Here is a 21,828-nt window from a genome sequence, read left to right on the forward strand (position 1 = left end):
CTATATCTCGAAACTGGAATGTCTTACAAAGATCAAATGTTCTAGAAAAATGTGCCAAAATGAGCAAAATAACAATGCTTGTTGTTTAAATTTTTTTAACAAAATAGTTGTTTGAGTAATTGAACTTTGTTTGAAAAATTTCACAAAATGTAACTTGAAGATTTTTTTTCATCACTTTAAAATGTTCCTTACATGGGAAAATTATGAAAAAAATGTTTGTTCCAATACATCAATCGTTCGAGCATAAAATGAACTTCATAATGCCATATTTTCAAAGCAATGGAAAACTCTCAACTTTTTTCAGAAAAAGTTTTCTAAAAAGTTGGTTATGGGTACAATTGATCCCCTAGAGTTGGGTACAATTGATCCCCCCTTCCAAACGGCATATTCTTCTTCTGAATTGATCGTTATGATTGCTGATTACGAAATTACTAATATTTATCCAAAAACTAATATTTATCAAACAATTGTCTGAAGAATAGAGCAAAAATAATTAATTTTCTCTTTATTATAAAAAATAGCGCCTTAAAATATGCAATGTTAATAGCGTTGAGACAAAGTTATAGAATTTTCTTTTTATGTCTGCTATAAATTGTGAAATGAGAACAAACATGACCAAAACAGTCAATTAACATTCTATCTTGGGGTTTTGTTTGATTTTTATACAAGGATTAAGGCTTCCTGAATAAAATATCAAGTCTCCTTCAATAGGGGATCAAGTCTCCCCTAACTTCAGAAAAATCGCAATTTTTTTACTCCCACGAAAAATGCTTCTAGTTCATCAATTGGTTCAAGTATCGTTCTAATTTTTGAAGCATAGAAACTTGAAGTTACAAGCTGTCAGAAAATGTCAAAGACGGCGAGTTGCTAAATTTTTCCAAAAAGATATGGTGAAAATAAGAAAAGGGGATCAAGTATCCCCACTCTCCCCTATTATTTTTTTAATTATTGTCATTTCCTTTTTTTAAGTTAACAGAACCATTTCTACTTTTTTTTAAGTAATTTTTGTCAGCTGTCAGTTTGTTTTATTTTCATTTCAGTCTGTTTTTAATGTTTGTCATTTTTGTATTTTTCTCATTCTTGTTAATCTTGTTCATTCAAAAATTTGAATTTTCGTTAGTTATGCTAATTTGTCATTTTTAAATTTTCGTTCGTTTTGTCACTTTCGTTAATTTTTATATCAATTTTTGTTGTTTTTAATATCTATCACGCAGCGAAAAGTTGTACCATTGAACTAAAACAAATACATCTTTGATTCAAAAACCTTGTGTACATTGAAACAAAATACAATTTCCTTGATTTAAGTAAATTTTATATTGAACCGAACTTTTTTCCCATAAAACCAATGTTCCAAATTTTTAAATCAAAATATTTAATTTGAACTCAAAGAATTTTATTTTTAACTCAGAATCCAAGTAAAAATTAATTGATTTAGATGAATTTTCTTTTGAACCAAAGTATTTTTTCGTAAAACAGTCGACACATCTTCATTAGCTTCTGTTTTGTGAACGGGTCGGCGAGAAGCTTTTCCGACAACCAGTCAAACTTATTTATTTTCTCCGGAATCTTCCTGCCGCACAACCACCAGACAGCACCGGAATCACAAGACGTACCCGGCGTAGGAAAGTTTCGACAGCTTTCAGAAAACAAACGATAGTGGACTCTTAGGTAGGTCTTTCAAAATTAATTTAATTTCAAATAGACCGTCTACATAACTAAATTTTTCAGGGAAACCATTCATCCAACTAATTTGAAACTGTAACGAGTGTTCTGGTCCTCCAAATATGCGGTTGCAATCTCTTCCGGTCCGGTCCAAGAAGACTCAACATCTGGCGCCGAAACCCTTCATCATTTGTTCGGATGGAACTGTCCGCAAAAAACATCGTCCAGTAAGTACTTTTCATGCATTGTATGCAAATAATTTTTATTTTTTTTAATTGCATTATTTAGCTAACTGTCGTTTTTTTTTAAAGCTTCATAATAAACCGTATAATGTGTTCTCCTCTTTATTTACAGATGTACCGGTTCAAGAACTCTTATCCTGTGGAAAATCGATGATCCTAATGATGAAGAACATGCATGTACTTAAAAAGAAATAAAATGTTTTTATTATAATTGATTTCTTTTAATTTCCAATAGGATAAAAATTAATATGTAGTACTAGAATTTGTAGGAACAAAAAATAGAACTGAAAAACAAATGCTTTTAAATTGAAACCCAAATACCGTTGGAATAAAGGAAAATTTCATAAAATTAAACGAAAAGGTTTTTGAATCAAAAGCATTTAATTATTTGAAACAAAGAAAAAGTTTTGATTCAAAGGAAAGCATTTCTTCGAAACAAAAGAAAATGCATTTGAATCAAAGGAATTTTTATTTGTCCCAAAATCAAAGGAAAAAATCCTTTGTTTTTGCGGCACTTTCCTTTGAAACTAATTTCTATTTTTCTGCGTGTAGAAATTTTATTTCTTAGTTTTTCATTCGGAATTTAGTTTGAATTAAATTCATAACTCAGAATGCAGAATTCTATCTGATGAATTCAGCATCTCAAATTGTAAGATCTAACATTCAGAATAAAAATTGAAAAAACTTTCCCATTCCGAATTCAACAATTCATGATTTACTAAATTATGAATTCTTTGTTTTGATTTTCTAAAATTTGTTAAAAAAAATACATAATAAGAGTTCTAAATTTTATATTCAAATTTCATGAACATTTCAAAGCTCATGATTCATAATTTTGATTATTTTAAGTGTTCAGAAATTGCCTAATTTTCAGTTTATAATTTAAGGTTTTAGAGCCCCTTTTTATATTTGAAATTTATTAATTTCTAATTTTAATTTTAATTTAATTTAAAAATTAATTTACTAATTTTTGAAAAACAATAAAAACAATTCTTAGTATTTATCTATGTACATAATATTTATGTACCTTCAAATCACAATACTGCAACCCCGCGTCTGACTGGACATTTAAATCGGATCCTCGACTTTTCCACCCTTCTTCTCTCCCCCCATCAATGAAAACAGAGTGATTTAAATCCTTTGCTTTTCCTCTTGCGCGACGCCGTCGTTTTACGTTGCGTCCTGAGTTGCCCCCCCCTGCCTATATTTTGATCGTCGTTTGCTCGCTTGCTTGCTGCTTTGCTGCACCTTCAATCAAACACGACTTGGATAAGGATGAAAAACATGAGACGACGACGAACTTCCCCTACAACTACAACCGTACATTCGATCGGAGGGTACTTCGATTTTCCACCCAACTCCAAGCGCTGCAGCATAATTTTGACATCGTGCCACCCCTTGAAAACCGTTGAATTTATGCTGCCTGTCCGATTTTGTCAGTTTTTATGCTCTGTTTGTTGGTGTTTGTGAATTTTCGGGCGACGGACGGACAAGGAAGTTGATTCGTTCGCTTCGCTTTGCCTTGTTGGAAAAAGGGCCTTTCGGTTAGTCTCGTTTCGAGCGTTGATTGAATCGAATGTGTTTGCCCACTCGGTCGTGAGTGGAGAAAAAGTGATACCAAGCTGAGAGAGAGAAGTGATCTTACCTTGCTGTTTCTCTTGGCAGTTTTTCGAAAGTTCCAAATTTGGGGAAACTGTGCGCTAGTGGCATTAATTTGATGGTTCTAAACTATTCGGAAAAATCCGGTGAAGGTGCTGTGCGGAAAGTTGTTGCTGAGCAATGCCCGTGGAAAGTTAATTTTGATTGCGTAAAAACAAACTGAAATCTCAGTGACGTCACACACGCTCGGGTGGAGTTGGCTTTTCAAATCGAAAAAACACCACGGAAACTATTGAAAAAGCTTTTGACAAGCATCGTATTCTGTTTAAGGTAAAGAATACTGTTATCTGTGATAAAATTTTCCGGTGAAAACTATCGATTTCGAGAGAAAAACTGCAATTTTCCAAACCCAAGTTCCCATATAAACCTAACCTCAAATCATAAATATAAATACACAGTGGGGTTTCTTGTATTCGTCAGCTAAATAAAAAAGCAGACGAGGAGAATCGGAGAAAAACAACTCGTATGTGAAAATAAAAACGGGAGTGGAAACTGGCTACAGTTTACTGGTGTGTGCATCCATATCAGTTTTTATTTTTGTTCTTGGTCCCAGCAAAGGAAACAAATAACAAAGTTTGTACGAAGCAAGGGACAGAAAAAAAAACAAGACTAACAACGTCGAACTAGAAAATCCAATTTGACTTTCGCCTTTCAAAAGGGGCACAGAACTGTACCACACCTTCTTCTCATTCCATTTTGTCCGTGACTGGTGGAAGAAGTTTCTCGGCAGTGAACAACAACACAGCTTAACTAGTGCTAGCAACGATGAGTGCCCGTGTCTGTAATCCGATGATACTTTCGGAGATATCGAAGCTCCGGTCGCCGGCCATCGTCCGGAGGCCACCGACGAGCAAGGGCATCTCGGCCGCTCGGGTCAAGCGCGACCTTTTCGGCCCGGTGGACAAGGAGGACTCGAAGAAGTAAGTTTGCGTTGATAATAATAATAGTAGCTAATAGATATGGGATGAATAAACCCGAGGACCTTAAAATCCCAAATAAAACAAACTAATAGGTTGAAATTTTCCACGGGTTTTCACATAAGTGTTAGATAATTATTTGATCTGGTTTTTAAATTTTTAATCCATAATTATTGCCTGCAAACTGCCTTTGATTATAGTGAAATTATCTTTGTTGGATTTTTCGTTTTTGAACTATAAATAATTGATTCTTTAATATGTTTGACGAACTCAGACTTTTGAATTCGCTTAATTGTAATTGTTTATTTCCAGAATCAGAACCAGTAGTTTGAATTATCTATTCAAAATTGATAATATTAGAAATCATATTTTCAGAACCCTAATTTCTGTTTAATGGAATCCTGAATTGTGAAATCCCAAACATAAATTCTTAAATTTGAATTCGAAGAACTTGGGATTTGACAATATTGGAATCAGTATCCGAATTTAGAAATCTCAAAATCTCACACACAATTTTGATTCTCGGTTTCGATTTATGATAGTAAAAAATTATCAGTTTCGAAAACCATATTCAGTATTTAGAACTTACAAATCTCGGAATTTAGATATTATTTCTGTAGTTTGATGCTTCATTTTTAAATATAAATCTCTTATTTTGTGGTATCTGAAATACGATTTCAATTCTCAGTTTTGATTTCAGATTACTATTATTGAATCTCTAATTTCTATCTTCTGATTGATGATTTTTGATTCTTTTCAAATCCCTGATTTTGAATTTCCAATTTTTCTTCAAAATCTATGATTCTTGATTTCTGAATTTCCATTTTTGTTTTTTAACTTTAATTTCTGATCATTGATTTTTTTTCTTGATATTAGATTAGGTTTCACGATTCTAAAATATGTAAATTTGTACGACCGATTTCAAATTTCAGCATTCAGAATGATCATATAATCGTATCAAATTTAAAAGTATAAACTGAAGTCTGAAATTAAAACGCTCAAGTTTGCAATCGAACTCAAAAGTTCTAGTCTGAAGGCGAGTCTTAAGTCTGCTGTCTAATGCAAAAAATTCCACGTCTAAAGCCTAATATTCTGAGTTTGCCATTTGAGCTCTGAAATTTGAAGTCTAGAACCTCAAATTTGTTCTCTGATATTTCTCAAGTTATTCTAATAAACTCAAGGAAACAAACAAAAGTTATATGTATTGTATTCTTAACACTCACAACTTAACGGAACAAAACTGATCCCTGATTCCATTTTTCAACTTTCCAACAGATTCATTGAACGCGAATTTGCAGCTCAGAATGAGGTTCTCAGCAAGAAGTGGGGCTTCGATTTCCGGGCCGGCCAACCGCTGCAGAACCATGAGCAGTACCAGTGGGAACGCGTTCCTCCTACCTCGGCTCCGGCCAACTACATCGACGGCATGGTAACCCTAACTAGGGCAGCCCACGCCGTTGGCAGCTCCTATCAATCGACAGCTTCCGAAGATCTGATGGATCAGCGAGCGGAACGGGAAAATAGACTTTCCTTCGACAGTGGTGCCGCCGATCGGCTGCGATCGCCCTCGGTTTGTTCCTTTGGCTCGTCCGAATCGGAACCCGAGCTGGATGCTTGCAGTAGTTCATCGAGCTCGATTCAAACCTACCCGGTGATGCCGGTTTCGCTAACCGCAGCCCTCCCAGTCGACAAGTCGAACCTCCCGAGCTGCAGCAGTGCAACCTCGTCGTCTTCGTTCCCTGCCTCGGCCACTCGAGCGAAACGCCAGCAACGAATTACAGGTGAGTTTCATAATTAACCAGAAAATGCCTCCTAAGCCCCTAACTCCTCCCTGATGCGTGAAATATCGGTTTTTGTGCGTCGGCTTGCTACGGCCCAATAACTGCTCAAGCTCAAGGGTTTTGTTGAAGGCCAACGAAGAAAAATGAGCTCGATAAATTAAAGCTTGAAGACGTAAAAACGGACGTCTCGCACTATCTGATCTATATGGGTACTGCATTTTCAAAGATACGAACATGAAACGGAAAGGAAAAAGTGGGGGAGTAAGAACTAGAACAAACTAAGTCGTTTGCTGGTTTCGGTTCCGGCTGCACGAGTTTTTCAACGGTTTTTTGTTCCGCCAGCCAGAGACAGTAGCAGCAGCACGTTCGCTCGGCGATCATCTGTTCGCTGCTGTCATTTCCCCACTTCAGTCAGGCAGGAGAACTTACTGCTTCACCTCACAAATTTCCATATTCCACCCTCTGGAATACTTTGTGTTTTTTCTTCTCCTATTCATTTCAATTCCATACATCACATCCATCCACGTATTAGAATCGACGGGAAACCGTTGAAATTAATACCTTTTCGCTTTCACTGGAACTCAGTACCAACGAATCGGAGGCCACCTTTTGTTCTTCCTTTCCTACGGTGGGGTTCACGCACGGATTTTTATTGATGAATGAAAGGTCTCGCTGCGCGGAGCAAAGCGAAGGTTCAGTTTCTAAGGAAGAAAGATACCTTTTTGTTGTTTCGCTATCGAGCGAGGGTTCCTACTAATAGAAAATCGGGGAACAATTGGGAGAATTTGCGCGCACGAGCTACCGAATGGAGAAAAATGTACTGATATTAATTAATGGTTTTGTGGCTTTTGTTGTTGGGTTGGGTTCTTGCGTTGTTTTCAATCGGACGGTGCAATAAAGGCCCTTTGCTCCGGAATGAATGGAAGCGCGTGTTCCGGACCCGGAGTTTTATTGGTTTATTGACTGACGTTTGAGAAATCTAATGAAATCGCAAAACTCGGTTAGTCTCGGTTAGTTAGTCGGGCGCCCGGTTTTTTTTGTTGTCGGGAGGTCTTCTATAGCTGCTTCTATTTCGCAACCTATCGGCGACCTTGTAGTGTGGTGCCCTTTGTGGCCCTACTGCTGCGTTAATTGAGACAGATGGCTATATGGTTGATTTAAATTTCTTCGTTTTGTTTACGGTTTGCTGCAAATATTTTTTACGAAATAAACAATTGACTAATGGTTATTTTATCCCGAGGATTCAGAAAAGAATCACATTGTTATTTTATAATTCCAAAAGCTATTTGTTGTAAAGGTGCCAATCTATCGGCCGAAATTCAACCAGTCATCAGTATCCTCGGCATTTTCAACTAAATTTTGAATTAATAATTCAACGATCTTTCGTAAACTTTCCTAATTTTTTAGAGGTAATCGGTGAGTCATAAGTAGGCCCCGGTAGAAAGTATTTTCATTTTTTTTTTTTCAAAAGAACTTTTAACAATCCGGAGAATTACTTTTCTGGTATATCTGATGACTGGGGCCATAAACTTGGGTTATTGAGCTGTGGTATTGTCTTTTTTTTACAGAACATAGCATTTTATAAGCGGTCATGGACATACTTTTTCAACCTCTGTACCTTTTTATTGTCTAACTACCTAAGATGTAGAGGATTCGGAAACGAGTATTGCCTTGGAGCGCACTAGCGCGAATTGACCTCCCACTATTGAAGTAAAGTGTGTCAAACAGTTCGAGGTGGGAACAAAGGTCAGTGGCCCCAGGTGGACTTTATGGCGTAGGGGGTACAGTGTTCCTTAGCATTGTATCATGAGTCATCCAATTGCACCCATCGACCCAGAGTAGCAAACTGGGGGGACGCGGTGGCTCGCCGCGCCTTGGAATGCAATCCGTAAATTGGATTTACCACCTGGGTTAACAACTAATAAAAAAAGGTAGTTCAAATCATCGAACTACATTCATCAATATTATGTTTGAAATGGCTTCAATGTTCTTGTAAAATAAACCCATATTTTCACAAAAAATTGAATTAGGTGATTCATTCACTTTCGCTGAATGAAATAGTGTTTTAGAAAGGCTTAGAATCAAAACCTTCGAAAATGACAAAAAAATTTTTTTTTAAATTTTTGTTCGCAATATTTAATTGATTTAATGCGAGAATGTAGAGAAAAAAATGCGTTCATCTTAATCTGTTCTGTACAACAGTGATCGCAGCTATACTTTGGGGGCTTTAACTGATGAACATTTATCCAGTTATAAGCATTCTTTAAAATTATATATGGAAAAATGATATTTCTCAGTAACCATTCTATTCAATTCTTAATTCTAGGGGCTTGGTCATACGTTCCTCCTCACTGGTTTTACTCGAATAACTTATAAAATGTTCAACATTATTCCATTTGAAGGGCGACAATACAATAACCTATTTGTTAGGTGTTAGGTTTTGTTGAAACTCACAATTTATAAATTAGCTTAGTGACAATTACTGGTGACACTAAAATTTGCTAAAGCAACATGTAAGGACCTTATTGATAGAGTGAATATACGATAACTTTACTCAGTCTACACCACCACTGAAAACTATTGCTGAATCATTGAATTCAACAGGTTATGGGCTCGTGATGTCAACCGTCCAGATTTTGTCTGGATTTTTCAGACTTTTTGGACTTTCGTCTGACAATTTTTTAGGTATTTCTTTCAGACATTTCCAGACTTTTGAGTTTGGATATGATTTTTTTACAAAACAGTAAAGATTCTAAACTTTCGTGGTAAAATGGCAGGAAATTCTTCGAATAAGTACTTGAAAATGGTGGAATGCTACGAAGATGGATGAAAAACAGAAAATTAAGTATAGAAGTTAGTACTGCCGTACTACCACAATGCACTGTGGTCCAAAAGGGCTAACAGTGGAACTTTTTTCGTAGCGCCTCTGTCTTTTATCTTATCTCTTAAGTGTCTTCAGAACACTTGCTTCTTCAAACATGTTTCATAACTTGAAAGCATCAAAAGTTAGTTTTTATTTATATAGATAGAGCTTTACTTTATACTACAAAGTTGTAGAACACGTGAAAATATGAAACTGTGTTGAATACATCAAAACTCTATTTCTTTTCAGAGCAGAGTTATAAAGGTTTTATTTTGTAAGTTATTCAAAAGTTAGTTTTTTAAACTTAACTATAGTTAGACGAGGCTTTACATGAATAAGATGTTCTAAACATATGTTGAGACATTCAAATCACACGTTTTGCAAAAGATTTCAACATTCTTCGACGTTTCCTAGTCAACTTATTGCAAATTTAAGTTTTATTTTTACTCAACTTCACGAGCGTTTATTGCTAAAATGTGCAAGTGAATTTTTAAAACTAATAAACCACATTAAAGCTTGAACTAAGTGCAACAAATTGGTGTTGTTATCATTTGTCTCCACGCGCTTATATTTGAACACAACAACCATATATTTGGTGAGTTTTACGTGTTTCCATACAAAAAATGGAAAAATTGATTTCCAGGCATTCAGCATTTTTGTATGGAAACACGTAAAACACATCAAATAAATGCTTGTTGTGTTCAAATATAAGCGCGTGGAGACAAATGATAACAACACCAATTTGTTGCATTTAGTTCAAGCTTCAATGTGGTTTATTAGTTTTAAAAATTCACTAAAATTCGTATAAAGTAAAGCTCTATCTATTGAAATAAAAAAGTTAGAATTTTCAATTTTTGTATAGTGGACTTTGACTAACTTTTGATGCTTTCAAGTTATGAAGCATGTTTGAAGAAGCAAATGTTCTGAAGACACTTTAGAGATAAGATAAAAGACAGAGGGGTTATAAAAAAAATCCACTTTTAGCCCTTTTGGACCACTGTGCGATGGTCTCAGGCATTGATAGAGTATAAAGTCTACTTCATTTAATATTGGAACACAAACAATTGCGTGTAGTTTAGTCATTTATTAACGAATTCATAATTTGCATTTCATACAAATGTGTGCATTTTCTTTACTCTTTCATAAAAAAAAAAATTCATTGCTGTTTCGAAGAAATTCTCGTACTTTTCCCGTAATACGGCACATTAGGCGGCGCACACCCTTTTCGTCCACCGTTTTGGCGATTTGATTCCACCAGTTCTTCATTTGAGTCATGTTCCTAACAAGTTTTCTCTTTGCCTTAAGCCTCCGCTTCGTGATTGCCCAGTATTTCTCTATCGGCCGGAACTGAGGGCAGTTTGGGGGGTTGAGGTCCTTCGGTATTACGCTGACCCCGTTCGTTGCGTACCATTCCATAACCGTTTTGCTGTAATGGCAGCTTGCGAGGTCCGGCCAAAACATTACTGGACGGTCGTGGGTACGAATAAACGGCAGAATCCGTTTCTGTAGGCACTCTTTTTTGTAGACTTCTGATGTCATTGTCTTGTCAGTGAGAAAGACTTTGGTTTTCTGTCCACAACTGCATATCCCCTGCCAAATCATGTACTTGCGGGCGAATTTATCCGCAAACACGAACTTAAATTTTGCAGGTACATCCCCCCGAGCCGTCGCCAAATAAAATTTTTGACCTGGGATTTGCCCAAAGTCCGCCTTCACGTAGGTCTCATCGTCCATTAGAATACATCCGTCGAACTTGGTCAGCACTTGGTCGTACAGCTTTCGAGCACGGATTCTGGCCACATTGTTCTGCTTCAGCGTCCGATTTGGCTGTTTGCTGGCTCGGAATGACCTTATTCCTTCCCGGAGACGAATTCGTCGCACCGTACTGTGAGCGGCCTGGAACTTATTGGCCAAATCGCGGTCTGAAAGATTGGGATTCCTCTTGACGGCCTTGATGACTTTCCCACGCAGTTTCCGGTCGACAGTTCCACTCCGACGCTTCGAATGCGGCTTCCGAGCCGTCGTCAATGTTTCCTTGTACTGCTCGATAACACGCCATACGGTATTTCTGGGCATTTTAAGCTGTTTAGCTAGCTTCGATGCCGACAACAATGGATTTTCAAGAAAACTGTGCACAATTTGATCTCTCCGTTCGGCTTCCATGGCGGTTGTTTACAAAATGCTATCGTTTGGGGTTATGACATAAATACATGGTGAAAGGTAATGAATTTCCCGACACGTGGGTGAAAAAAGTTTCCAAATCCGTCCACTAGGAGCGCCACAATGAGCAAAAGAATTTGTTCCAATATTAAATGAAGCAGACTTTAAAATGTGTGATAATATTATCAAGTAATGAGCATCTTTAGAATGTATTGTGCTCTGGCGACCAAAAAAAAAGGTCATTACATCGAAACTTCGCAATTCAGACTTCTCCAGCCATTTTTTTTAAATCTCCAGATTTTTCTCAAAACAGTTTGCATCTCGACTGGAAGTGGTATGATGGGTTAGATTGAGAAAAATACTCTTACTTGTAACTTGCTGTCAACAAATGTGCGTGTGCCAGCTATTAGTGCCAAAGGTGCCAACAATTTTTTGAGAAATGTCTGGAAGATTTTGAAAAAAATGTCTGGAAAAGTCTGGATGGCGAAGTTTATGATGGCGACCTTTTTTTTGTCGCCAGATTGCAATATTCTGTACAATATCAATGCCTGAGACTATTGTGGTGGTGTCGGCAATACTACGTTCTATGCTTAACTTCCTATGTTACAACCTTTTTCGTGGCATTCCTCACTTTTCTATTACTAATTTCCTGCCATTTTGCAACAAAATTTTTGAGTTTCGAATGTTTTGTCAAAAAAATTATGTCCAAACTCAAAAGTCTGGAAATGTCTGGAAGAAATGACAAAAGTCTGAAAGAAACCTTTAAAAAATGTCTGAGAAAAGTCCAAAAAGTCTGGAAGATCCAGACAAAATATGGAAGATTGACATCATCGATTAGTTCAGTGAACCCGAAAGTACTACAATCGCTGATGTAGCAAGAAGAGAAATTGAATACTTTCGATAAATCGTTGAATTCAACAGTGTTTTTAACACAAGAAGGGCTTAGTTTGAGTTGATCTTAAAAAAATTTTTTTAATGGAAATTCGAACCGACCAATTTTCGAAAAGGTCGAGTAAGTTAACATCATGTTGGTCGCATCCAATCAGCTGTAACTACCAAAGTTATAATGACTCATACGGACAACAGACTGACAGAAAAAAAATCGACTTGAATGAGGTCACCAGCTTGAGAGATGCATCAGGCAGGAGCCAACCAAACAATTGTTCGAATATTGAAGCTCCAAGGAGAAAAAAAACATGCTGCTCGTAACGAAAGCAAAGCATCGAACTTTCAAAAGCGGATGAAAAAATTGACTTGACGAATGGAGAAAAGCAAAGAAACAAACCAGCTCAAGAGCCTGCCAGCAAGCTGGGCCAGGTAGCGCCAGGTGGCTTTCCTGTTTTGACAGGATTGATCGTGGGGAAGCGTACAAGTGCACAGTCAACCACTGACTGTCTTCTCCCCATTTCTTTAAAACTGCTACCCACTGTTGTATCAAGGAAGATACCAACTCGCAGGACCGGACAGAACTGCTACAGCTGGTGGAGAAAGCACACAATCATTATGACATCTGCTTCCGAATTTTCTCCCCTAATGTTGGTGGAATCATGTTTGATCAAGCAGCAGGAGTTCAGTTTAGATTGATAAAATCAATATTTGAGTCTGGTAGCCGTAGGCAAACATCTAACAGCTTCAGGTGGCACGTGATTTTGTTTGTTGATTGTATGTGGATTGGATCAGCTTAAGCTCCTGCAACCGAACGAACGGATGACTGGTTTCGCGCCAAAAGTTACCGGAGATTTTAAAATTCCATTCGGTGGAGCAAAACAAACAACCGGCTTGAAAAAGGAATTCGAAAACAACACCAACCATAATCCTTTCCAGCGCAGGCAGGCAGGTAAAAAACAACCTTGAGCTGTTATGTGGGTCTTGAGTAAAAACCGTCAAAAACATCAACGAAAACAAACTAAACGGAGCCGCGTGCTCAATCGGATAGACCGACAAAAACAACTATTCCCATTAACTAAAAATGCTCATGGCATTTAAAACACGAATAGAAAAAATTCGCGCCAAATCCTAGCCGACACTTGTTGATCGCCGAAAATCACACTTCTCATTGTAAAAAACTACGGGCTCCCATCAAAGTGGTTAACCTTGAATGGCAAATTTTACTACTGCGCGCGCGATTTTTTTTTCTACGATAGTGTAGAAGTTTCGAAAACAACATCGAACGCATGTACGCAACAGTCACGAAAAACTGGCGCAGATGGCCTACAAATGATCGTGATCCATCCGCTAGCTAGTGGTAGGTTGAACGTATACGATTGGGGACTTCCCATTATCTAATTTATGACTGTTGCTGGGCGCCCGGACAAAACTCGACCTGGATATCCTAAAAATAGCACCTCATTTTGTGGTATGCTCTTGCCATTATGATATGATCAGTGATCCTACCAGCCTAAAACAAGAGAGAAGGGCACGCGGCATTGTAAATTCGTTTGTTGTCAGCAGGAATGCAGTTTTATTGGCCTCGGTTTGTCGCGAGGACCGGCGTCAGCTGTTCTTTCGGGGTCCCCGTGCCAGTGCCAGAGTAGACCCTTATGGTCATTTGGTTACAACATATCGGGTAAATCTCATGCATAATGGATGAGCCAACGCGGATTGAAGCGTAACGCGGACACCCGACCGTCCATAAGGTTCCAGTTCCGAAAAAAGGGTGCATACTGTTTTCGGGAAATGCAACCATCTGTTTATTCAGAGAAAAATGGAGCAGCCAGCCTGCAAATGGCGCATGCTATCTGTTAGCAAGATCATCACGGCAGAGTTTGGCTTGTGCTTTCCAAAATACAGAAGCAGCCGCACTGTTCCGATCATTTTCATCATCAACAAGCATCGGGAGGCGGACGAAAGTCAGCGCAAAGCGAGAAAGCCCGACAAAAGGTGCCAAAACTCCATAAATAGCTATAGAGGCTTATTTTCTCCGGAACATATGTCACATTCAGAGAACAGAGCATCCTCCTCTGCGGGCTGCTACTTGAGGACAAATTTATCTCTGACTGTACATCTGTTGTTGTTGTTTTCGTCATGCGACAAAACGACACTGCTTTAGCAATAACTCAATTGAAGCTCGTCAAACCGTAGGTCTTAGGTTTTAGGGTCTGAATAGATTTCTTTTTCAAAATATGAAAAAATGATGATCCCCGAATTCCTATCTGGTATTGAAGTTCAACTTTAAAATGATTCCATGAAAAAGAAGATTGCCGTCCGCAGTTAATTATCATTAAGCCGAAATTAGCTGACCCATAACTTCACACCACCAAGTCAAACACAATGACTCAAAAAGCATACGGCTCTGCAAAAAAGAAAGAATTCCTTCAAATGATCTTTTAGAAAAAAAGACACAACAACTCAAGCCGACGGGTCAGTTTGCCATAAATTCTCCCTGCCCTGTTTGATCCTCTTTTCTTGATCCTTACCTTTTCAAAGGAAAAACAAAAAAAAACTCTTCAGTCAAACAGGGTCAAGATAAGATCTAACAAACCAAACACAGAAAAAAACAACCTACGACGCCATGCCCCGGGAGAAAGCACCGAAAGAAGGAAACCTTTTCTAATGAGTCACACTTTCGATGGTTTTTTTTGTTCTTGTCCTCCTAAGGGATAGAGATCCGTTTCCATTAGTCAGAGTTGAAAGACGATATGCGAAACGGACTGACCAGACCACATCGACCGAAAATAATCGCATTTTTGTAAACAAAGCGTAGCGAAATGCTTTTGGTGCGCTGTTTATGGCCTCTGTCAGCTTTTCTAAATGAAAAAAAATGCGGTAGCATTTATCATTTCGATTCCGTTTCTTCCGAGTGTGCATCGAATCAAAAACAATAATAACCGCATAGAGTAGTTATTCAGCTAGCTTTTTTGATGAGCGATTTGTGGAATCCATCCACTGAATGCATTTTGTGGTTTCGCCGTTGCAGATAATGACCACAAAGGAAAAATATTGACCATATATAACGCTACGGTCTTCAAGAAGTTGATTAGCGGATTGGTTTCGGAACATCTGTAGAAGATTATTTTCTATCCAATCCGTATACGTTTTTGTCATGCTATTTTCAAGTTCATAGCTGTTAATAATGTCAAACTTACTCTTGAAAAATATACTAATTTTTGCTATCTTCCATTCTTTTTCAGATTACCTAAAGGAACGCAAACGTCTGGCCCCGAATTCCTCCGCCTCGAAGGTTGCCCTGGCCAAGAAGGCGCGCCATATGTTGAATCTATCGGCTCCAGCTAGCAGCGGCAGCAACACCCCGAGCAACGCGATTTAAGCTCTGAATCGGCAACCGGCAGAGCGAACCCCGCAGGAAGGAGCGATCTCATCCGATAAGATCACCCCCGATATCATCAATCCGCTTCGATTTTACTTCACCATCGTTCTTAATTTTTACATAAATCCAATTAACCAACGTTTAGTTTGCGGAAGGAGAAAGAATGCATATATATTTTATTTTAAGTCCCATATGTAGATATAGAACTATCTATTAACCATTCGAGACAAATCTCTTAACATAATTGGAAACATGAAAAAACCAACAAAAAGATTACTAAGAAAACAAATTCACTACAAGAAACGCAGCGAAAAATTCCACCCAATTGGGTGAGTGTTTGAACAAACGGCCATTTCAAGAATATTTTTTAAAAATTTTAGTCACTAAGATTAGCGATTAATCCACCCAAGTATAGCTGGAAATCTAAAACAAATAAAAATCCCTAGGATGTAGAATTGTATTTAAACGACACTTGAGGTAGTGAGGCTCTCAATTTTTCCCTAAGGGAGTTTCGAAGTTTAGGACCAAATTAGAAAGTTTGAATTGACTTTAACTTTCGTTCGACCAACCATAGCCTGTGGTTCGGTGGTCATTTTTTTTTGATGATTGTAAATATACTTTTCAAATGAACAAACTCTGAACGGACAGATTTATGTTGGACACTATTTGCGGATCTCAACAATGTAGATGATAATAAGATGTCTCCTTTCAGAAGAGCTTGCTGTCCACGATTGTTGGCAGATTTAGCTTATCTGAGACAAGTCATCCCTATCCATCTACCGTTGGTTGCTAGTAGTGAAACCACTTTTTTGTTCGACCTTATTTTGTAAATAGAAGACCTGCTTGATGGTGCGATTATGAGCAATCGATTGGTTGATGTTCTCCATTTCTCGGAAGCAACGTTTCTGAGAGATCCACCACATTCCATACTTTCGCTTCGCTAATCTTGATTATCGCATCATCGATCAAGTCTCGCTTAACTCTTAAAATACAACAATAATTGATGAAACCTCTAGCAAGTGTTTTTCCAAGTCGATACATTCTCCTCTAACAGTAAAGGAAAGATCTCAAAAGAAGAATCCAAGTTGCAATAAACGTACCGTACACCGGATGGAAGGGGCACGCTGCAATAAAACACCCCACATTACTTTGAGTGCAATAAGGCGCATTTCCTTTCGTAGAGCGAGTTATAACTAACGCTCAGCAGAGAACCATGACTTGAGAAATCGTTTAGAAAAAAAAAACCTTTAACAAGGACTAGCACTTGATAGACGTTTCTTACCATCTAATCAATCCGATTTAACAAACATAAATAAATAAAAATTGATAGATTGAACGATTGGCGACTGCTCCCGGGGCGGCTACTAAGAAGTTGTACTGTGCCAAAATTGAACCGTTGTCAATGTCACGGAGCGATCGATCGCTCCATTTTATATACCTACCTTTAATAATAAAAAACAATAAATTCTAAGATAAAAACAACAACATGCCCTTCAAAGCAAAAAGCCAAGCTGTGTAATTTTCGGCATCTCGTTTGTAGCGGGATGATCGATACTCTCCCTCTATTTTTTCACTTTCGTTGAAATTTTTTACGCTACCTTTTAGCCCAAAATCACACCTTCCCACCCCATTTCGATTGCTTGAACTGTGTTAAGCAACGGTCCCGTACTAACGACAAACTAGAAAGGAATTGCATTTTTTCGTTCTCTAATATATAAACCAAGTCTTGCAATTATTATTTATTCTTTGAAAAAAAAAACCTATTTTCAAGTCCACTTTATCCGTGCTATCTACACTCAGTTTTAAGTTTTTTTTTAAACATTTTTTTGTTCTCCCTAATTGTTAAGAAAAATTGCAACAAAACAATCCGCAATCGGTGCGTGGTTGTAACGCTTTTTTGCTAGTTAGTTTGTAAGCAGTCGATCATGTCGTGGATATGATTGACTAGTTTTGTGTGTTTTAAGACACACAGATATTTTGTTTGTGACAACATTCGAGGGACAATAAATGAATCGAAATGAATTAGTCATATCCACTTGCTGTATTTGCCGCAAGTGAAGCAAAACGATTTTGCACATATCTATCTATCTATCTATCTATCTATAACTGCATGTAATAGAAGAAATCTATTTTGTATCCAAAATGAAAATAATAAAGGAATCCTAAGCAACAAGTGGTCAACTAATTTCTGTTTAACAGAACAAAAAGAAAGGTCATTACCGTGATCGGCCCTAACTCTGTGCAGTCTCAAACTCTGCGCACTTCCATATTCAAATAAAATATTTCAAGATTTGATGAATGAAATATCCATGAAACAAACAGTTACTGTGTGGACGTCTATTTACAAATATCTTCAAATATCCCATATTAATGTTCGCTTCGTCTACTTGATAGAGCAACCTCCATTCGACGGGTTCGACTAACTCCACCAGAAGGCCGGCTAGGAAGACGACAACCTGGAGTAACACCAAAACCACAGCTACAGGAAGCCAACACTAAACCCTGACGGAAAATCGAACTGGGAAGTGATCCCTTAGTTGTCCTCTTTCTTTTCCTCAAAGTAGTTTGAATGCTAACAGTTGAGTCGCCGCGAATATTACGGCTCCACCCTCTTACTAACATAGCAACAGAGAAATAGATACACTCGGCAAAATAAAATTCCTTAAAAAATATACATTAGACTGCCCCAAATTAGAGAAATTTAAAACCTGTGAAATGTTATGCGCTGTAGGCAAAAATTGATCCTAGGCCTAGTACAAGATCTCATGCCAAATTTAGGAGAGACCGGATCACGGGAAGGGGTCGCTCAACGAGCCTAAAGTTTGTATGGGATTTTGAGCCATTTGGTTTGGGAGAAACATCAAAAATGCTTTAACCCATTCAAGATGCAGGCCTTTTCGCGACATTCGAACTCATAGTACTTAACTCTTAGATAACTTTTATGACGTTTGATTTACATTAAAACCATTTTTGAATAAATTTTGCCAAATATTTGCGGATTCCATTGGTATAAGAATATTATTTTTCCGAGCAATAGTAAACTCACAATGAATGATTGTTCAGACAAAGGCACAAAACTTCCATTGCACACACGGTGTGCAATCGGTCTCGAACGGGTTAATAACTTTTGTTCTCTTCGGCCGATTTCTTTTGAATACGGATTTTCGTTCACCGATTCTTGTAGTGAGAGATCATCAGGATGGATAAGCAGGTGGTTCCTCAACCATCTTTGAAGAAGACGATTCCTCCTTTCAAGAAGACGGCAAACCCGGAATCCTCAACGGAGGATCCCGACAATGTACATTCAAGATCAACTCTTGAATTGTTGGTAGCAGTGAAAACTGCTGAACCAAACAAGACTAATTCCTGATCCATTTGTTGCCTTCTTCTTGGAGAATGGAGGGACCGTCATCTTGGAGGAACCATCTTCTTGGTGAATATTTTAGGAACCGATACCAACCGTAAATCCCAAACTATGACAAATACTTCATCCTAACGTTGCATTTCGATAAGAGTTAAGATAAAAAAGTTATTAGACTTCAAATATGGGCTACCAGCGCATAACTTTTTCAAATGTCGGGTCATTTGGGGCATTCTAATATACAAATATTAAAAAAAAGTTAATGTTATCTTTAATTTGGTTCCAATTTTTCTGAAATTGGATGTATTGTTCGCGAGAAATTAAAAAAAAAATCAAAAGAAATATTGGAAGCAAACATTGAAAAATGGCCGCCATTAGGAGTAAGTAGCACAGCAGTGTTTACAGAGTGAAGTCTCAATTTTGAATTATGTACTTACTTAACATTTTTTTACACCAATTAACAAACCATGTTCACTATCTATCACGTGAAAATATGAAGCTTTGTTAAAAACATCAAAACTTTATCTCTTTCCAGAGCAGAGTTATAGATGTTTTGTTGTGAAAGTTATTTAAAAGCTTCTTAAAAGTAATTTTTTAACCTTAACTATAGCACAGAGAACAGATGTACAAGCTATCCCAAGAAACTTGTGTAAAATTTCCAACGATCGTTTTGAACCAATTTTGGGTTTTTACGCAGACACCAGATACAACAGTATATACATACATCAAGTATGTATAAAGCCGTTCCCACTTACCCCAGGGGTAGGGTTTGGAGACGAAATTTTAGATTTTTCAAAATAAACTCTTTTTCCTTAATTTTTAATCGTCGTTTCTTTTCCTAACTGGTTGTTTCTAATGTAAGGATTGTTTAAATGTAGAGTTTTTCGTCAAGAGCCAGCTAGTTGATGAGAAATTTGCAATTGAAAAAGATGCACATCAACTCCACATCGTAGTTAAAAATAGAAAATTACCGGAAAGTCACCGTAAGCATCCGTTTTTGTCGGAACCGTATCTCTTTTACAGTTATTGGATAGATTACAAGTAAATTTAACATTCTGCATTAAAAGTTTAAAAAAATAGTTGACAGTATTGTTTTTGTTGTAATCCGTATAAGAAAGAACAACGCAATGGATTTACAACTGAAGCTTTTATTTGGGTACTGAACTGAACAGTTTGGAGGTTTGATAAGAACTAACTTAGTAGAGGGAAGCTTGAAAAAATTACAGCTCGATTGCCCGATTGCTTAGATTCAACACCCCCTCTCAAGAGGTCAATCCCAAGGATTTGAGGGAACCGGCCGATATCTTAAGTCTTCGAAAATACACTCTTTTGATTTTCTCCTTCCAGCACCGGAAGAACAGCTTTCCTTCAAAAATGGATTTCCGGGGGTCTTCGGGTATTGACATAAAAAAACTGTTGATTGAAGATCCTGAACAGAAACGCCGATCCATCATCGAATAGATGGAAACTGGAACCATCATGTCCAACCAGAACAACAAGAGTGTGACCAGTTTGTTGATCAGCTGCATGCGGGAAACCAACATGGGATGAAATTGTTTCACCTTCCTTGGACACGACATCAGCTGCCATACGTTGATTCCCATCGATGTGATTCGATCCTTTACCATTTGAAACGATTTCTGGGAGTGGACTTCGGTTCCACCATTCCTCGTCGGTTCATCTGAGAGAAAAGTACTACCGGTAGTTGCCTGGTTACTAACATAATAATCGGTAAACTTACCGGGGAGCGAGCGCTCCCTTTCGCTGTGCCTCGCCGATCGTTGTCCCAGGAACTCGTGGCGTTCTAGGTGCGAGGGGAGCGCAGGAGATTCATCGATGATTTCCACTTGAACTTGTTCAAAGTTCTCGCCAACATTAATTTCGTCATCTTCTACAGGTATCCATTCGGAACAAGCTTCAATTTCTTCGTGCCAATCAACTATGGGCGAGTCGATTTTACCAGTTTCCCCCTCTGGCTCGTACGTAGTTGGAACAATCATTCGGTATTCAACCAACTGTTGGATGTTTCCGAGGTGGGGATCCGCTTGACACAAATTTGCCACTGCTACATCCGCATCGATTTCCATCTCGTAAAGATTTTCCTTCAAAAATGCCGTTGCCACGACTACGTTGTGCTTCTGCAACACTGCTTTATTATCGCAGAAAGTAACGGTAATCCCTGCTCTGGCCAACTTCTTAACGGACAAAAGATTTTCACGGAGCTCCGGAACGTAGAGCACATCACGAATTTCAACTTCGACACCTTTGTTGCTTTGGCCTTCGATGGTTCCTTTTAATTTCGATATCAGAGACTGTCCATCTTTGGCGACGTTGATTTGGACAGGATCCACGAGGCTGCTTGTCGACTTGAACCATCTGCAATCGTTGATGAGATGGTCACTCGATCCTGAATCGAGTTTGAATATTAACCGTTTTCCATTCGATCTGCTCCTCCGAGCCATAAAACTAATGGCTTTGGAGCATTCAGCTACTGTAATTGCTTCCTTGGCCTGGCAATCTTTATACAGGTGGCCCTTCTTTCCGCATTTGTAGCAGGTCCTGTTGAAAATCGATTTCGGCTTGGTTTTAAAATTCAACCGGTTTCCGGAAAACGCAGTTAAATTTTCCTCGATGGTTGTTTGGAGACGTGTTTTTTCCTTCACTTCCTGTCCTAGCAACCGTTGCTTAGCTACCTCCAGCGTTAGTTGGTCGTCATCGAGATTTTCCAACGCTGTCACCAACGGATCATATGTCTCCGGAAGGGTACCAAAGAGCATGATTACCTTATCTGCTTCGGTCAACGTTCCTCCGGCCACTTGCAATTGCCGGACCAGATCCTCATACGCCACCAGATGTGAGCGCATGGAATCACCTTCTCGCAACTTGAGGCTTCCGATCTGCTTCCTGACAAGGTTC

At 38.1% G+C, this 21,828-nt stretch overlaps 1 protein-coding gene across 1 annotated transcript; it reads left to right on the forward strand.

The window, feature by feature from the left end:
* The first annotated feature begins 3,450 nt into the window (after nt 1-3,450).
* LOC129747914 (uncharacterized) lies at nt 3,451-17,724 on the forward strand. The gene is made up of 3 exons (XM_055742333.1): nt 3,451-4,483; nt 5,756-6,261; nt 15,415-17,724. The coding sequence occupies exons 1-3, from the start codon at nt 4,329-4,331 to the stop codon at nt 15,549-15,551; spliced, it is 798 nt and encodes a 265-aa protein (XP_055598308.1). The 5' UTR covers nt 3,451-4,328; the 3' UTR covers nt 15,552-17,724.
* Nucleotides 17,725-21,828: the final 4,104 nt, after the last annotated feature.

This window comes from Uranotaenia lowii, chromosome 2 (assembly GCF_029784155.1).
Source record: "Uranotaenia lowii strain MFRU-FL chromosome 2, ASM2978415v1, whole genome shotgun sequence".
Classification (NCBI taxonomy): domain Eukaryota; kingdom Metazoa; phylum Arthropoda; class Insecta; order Diptera; family Culicidae; genus Uranotaenia; species Uranotaenia lowii.

What these genes read in the sequence shown, in the direction of transcription:
- LOC129747914 (XM_055742333.1), top strand. Translation starts at nt 4,329, where the DNA reads ATGAGTGCCCGTGTCTGTAATCCGATGATACTTTCGGAGATATCGAAG. An exon ending in GACAAGGAGGACTCGAAGAA is followed by an intron (nt 4,484 to 5,755) that starts GTAAGTTTGCGT and finishes ACTTTCCAACAG; the next exon opens with ATTCATTGAACGCGAATTTG. An exon ending in ACGCCAGCAACGAATTACAG is followed by an intron (nt 6,262 to 15,414) that starts GTGAGTTTCATA and finishes ATTCTTTTTCAG; the next exon opens with ATTACCTAAAGGAACGCAAA.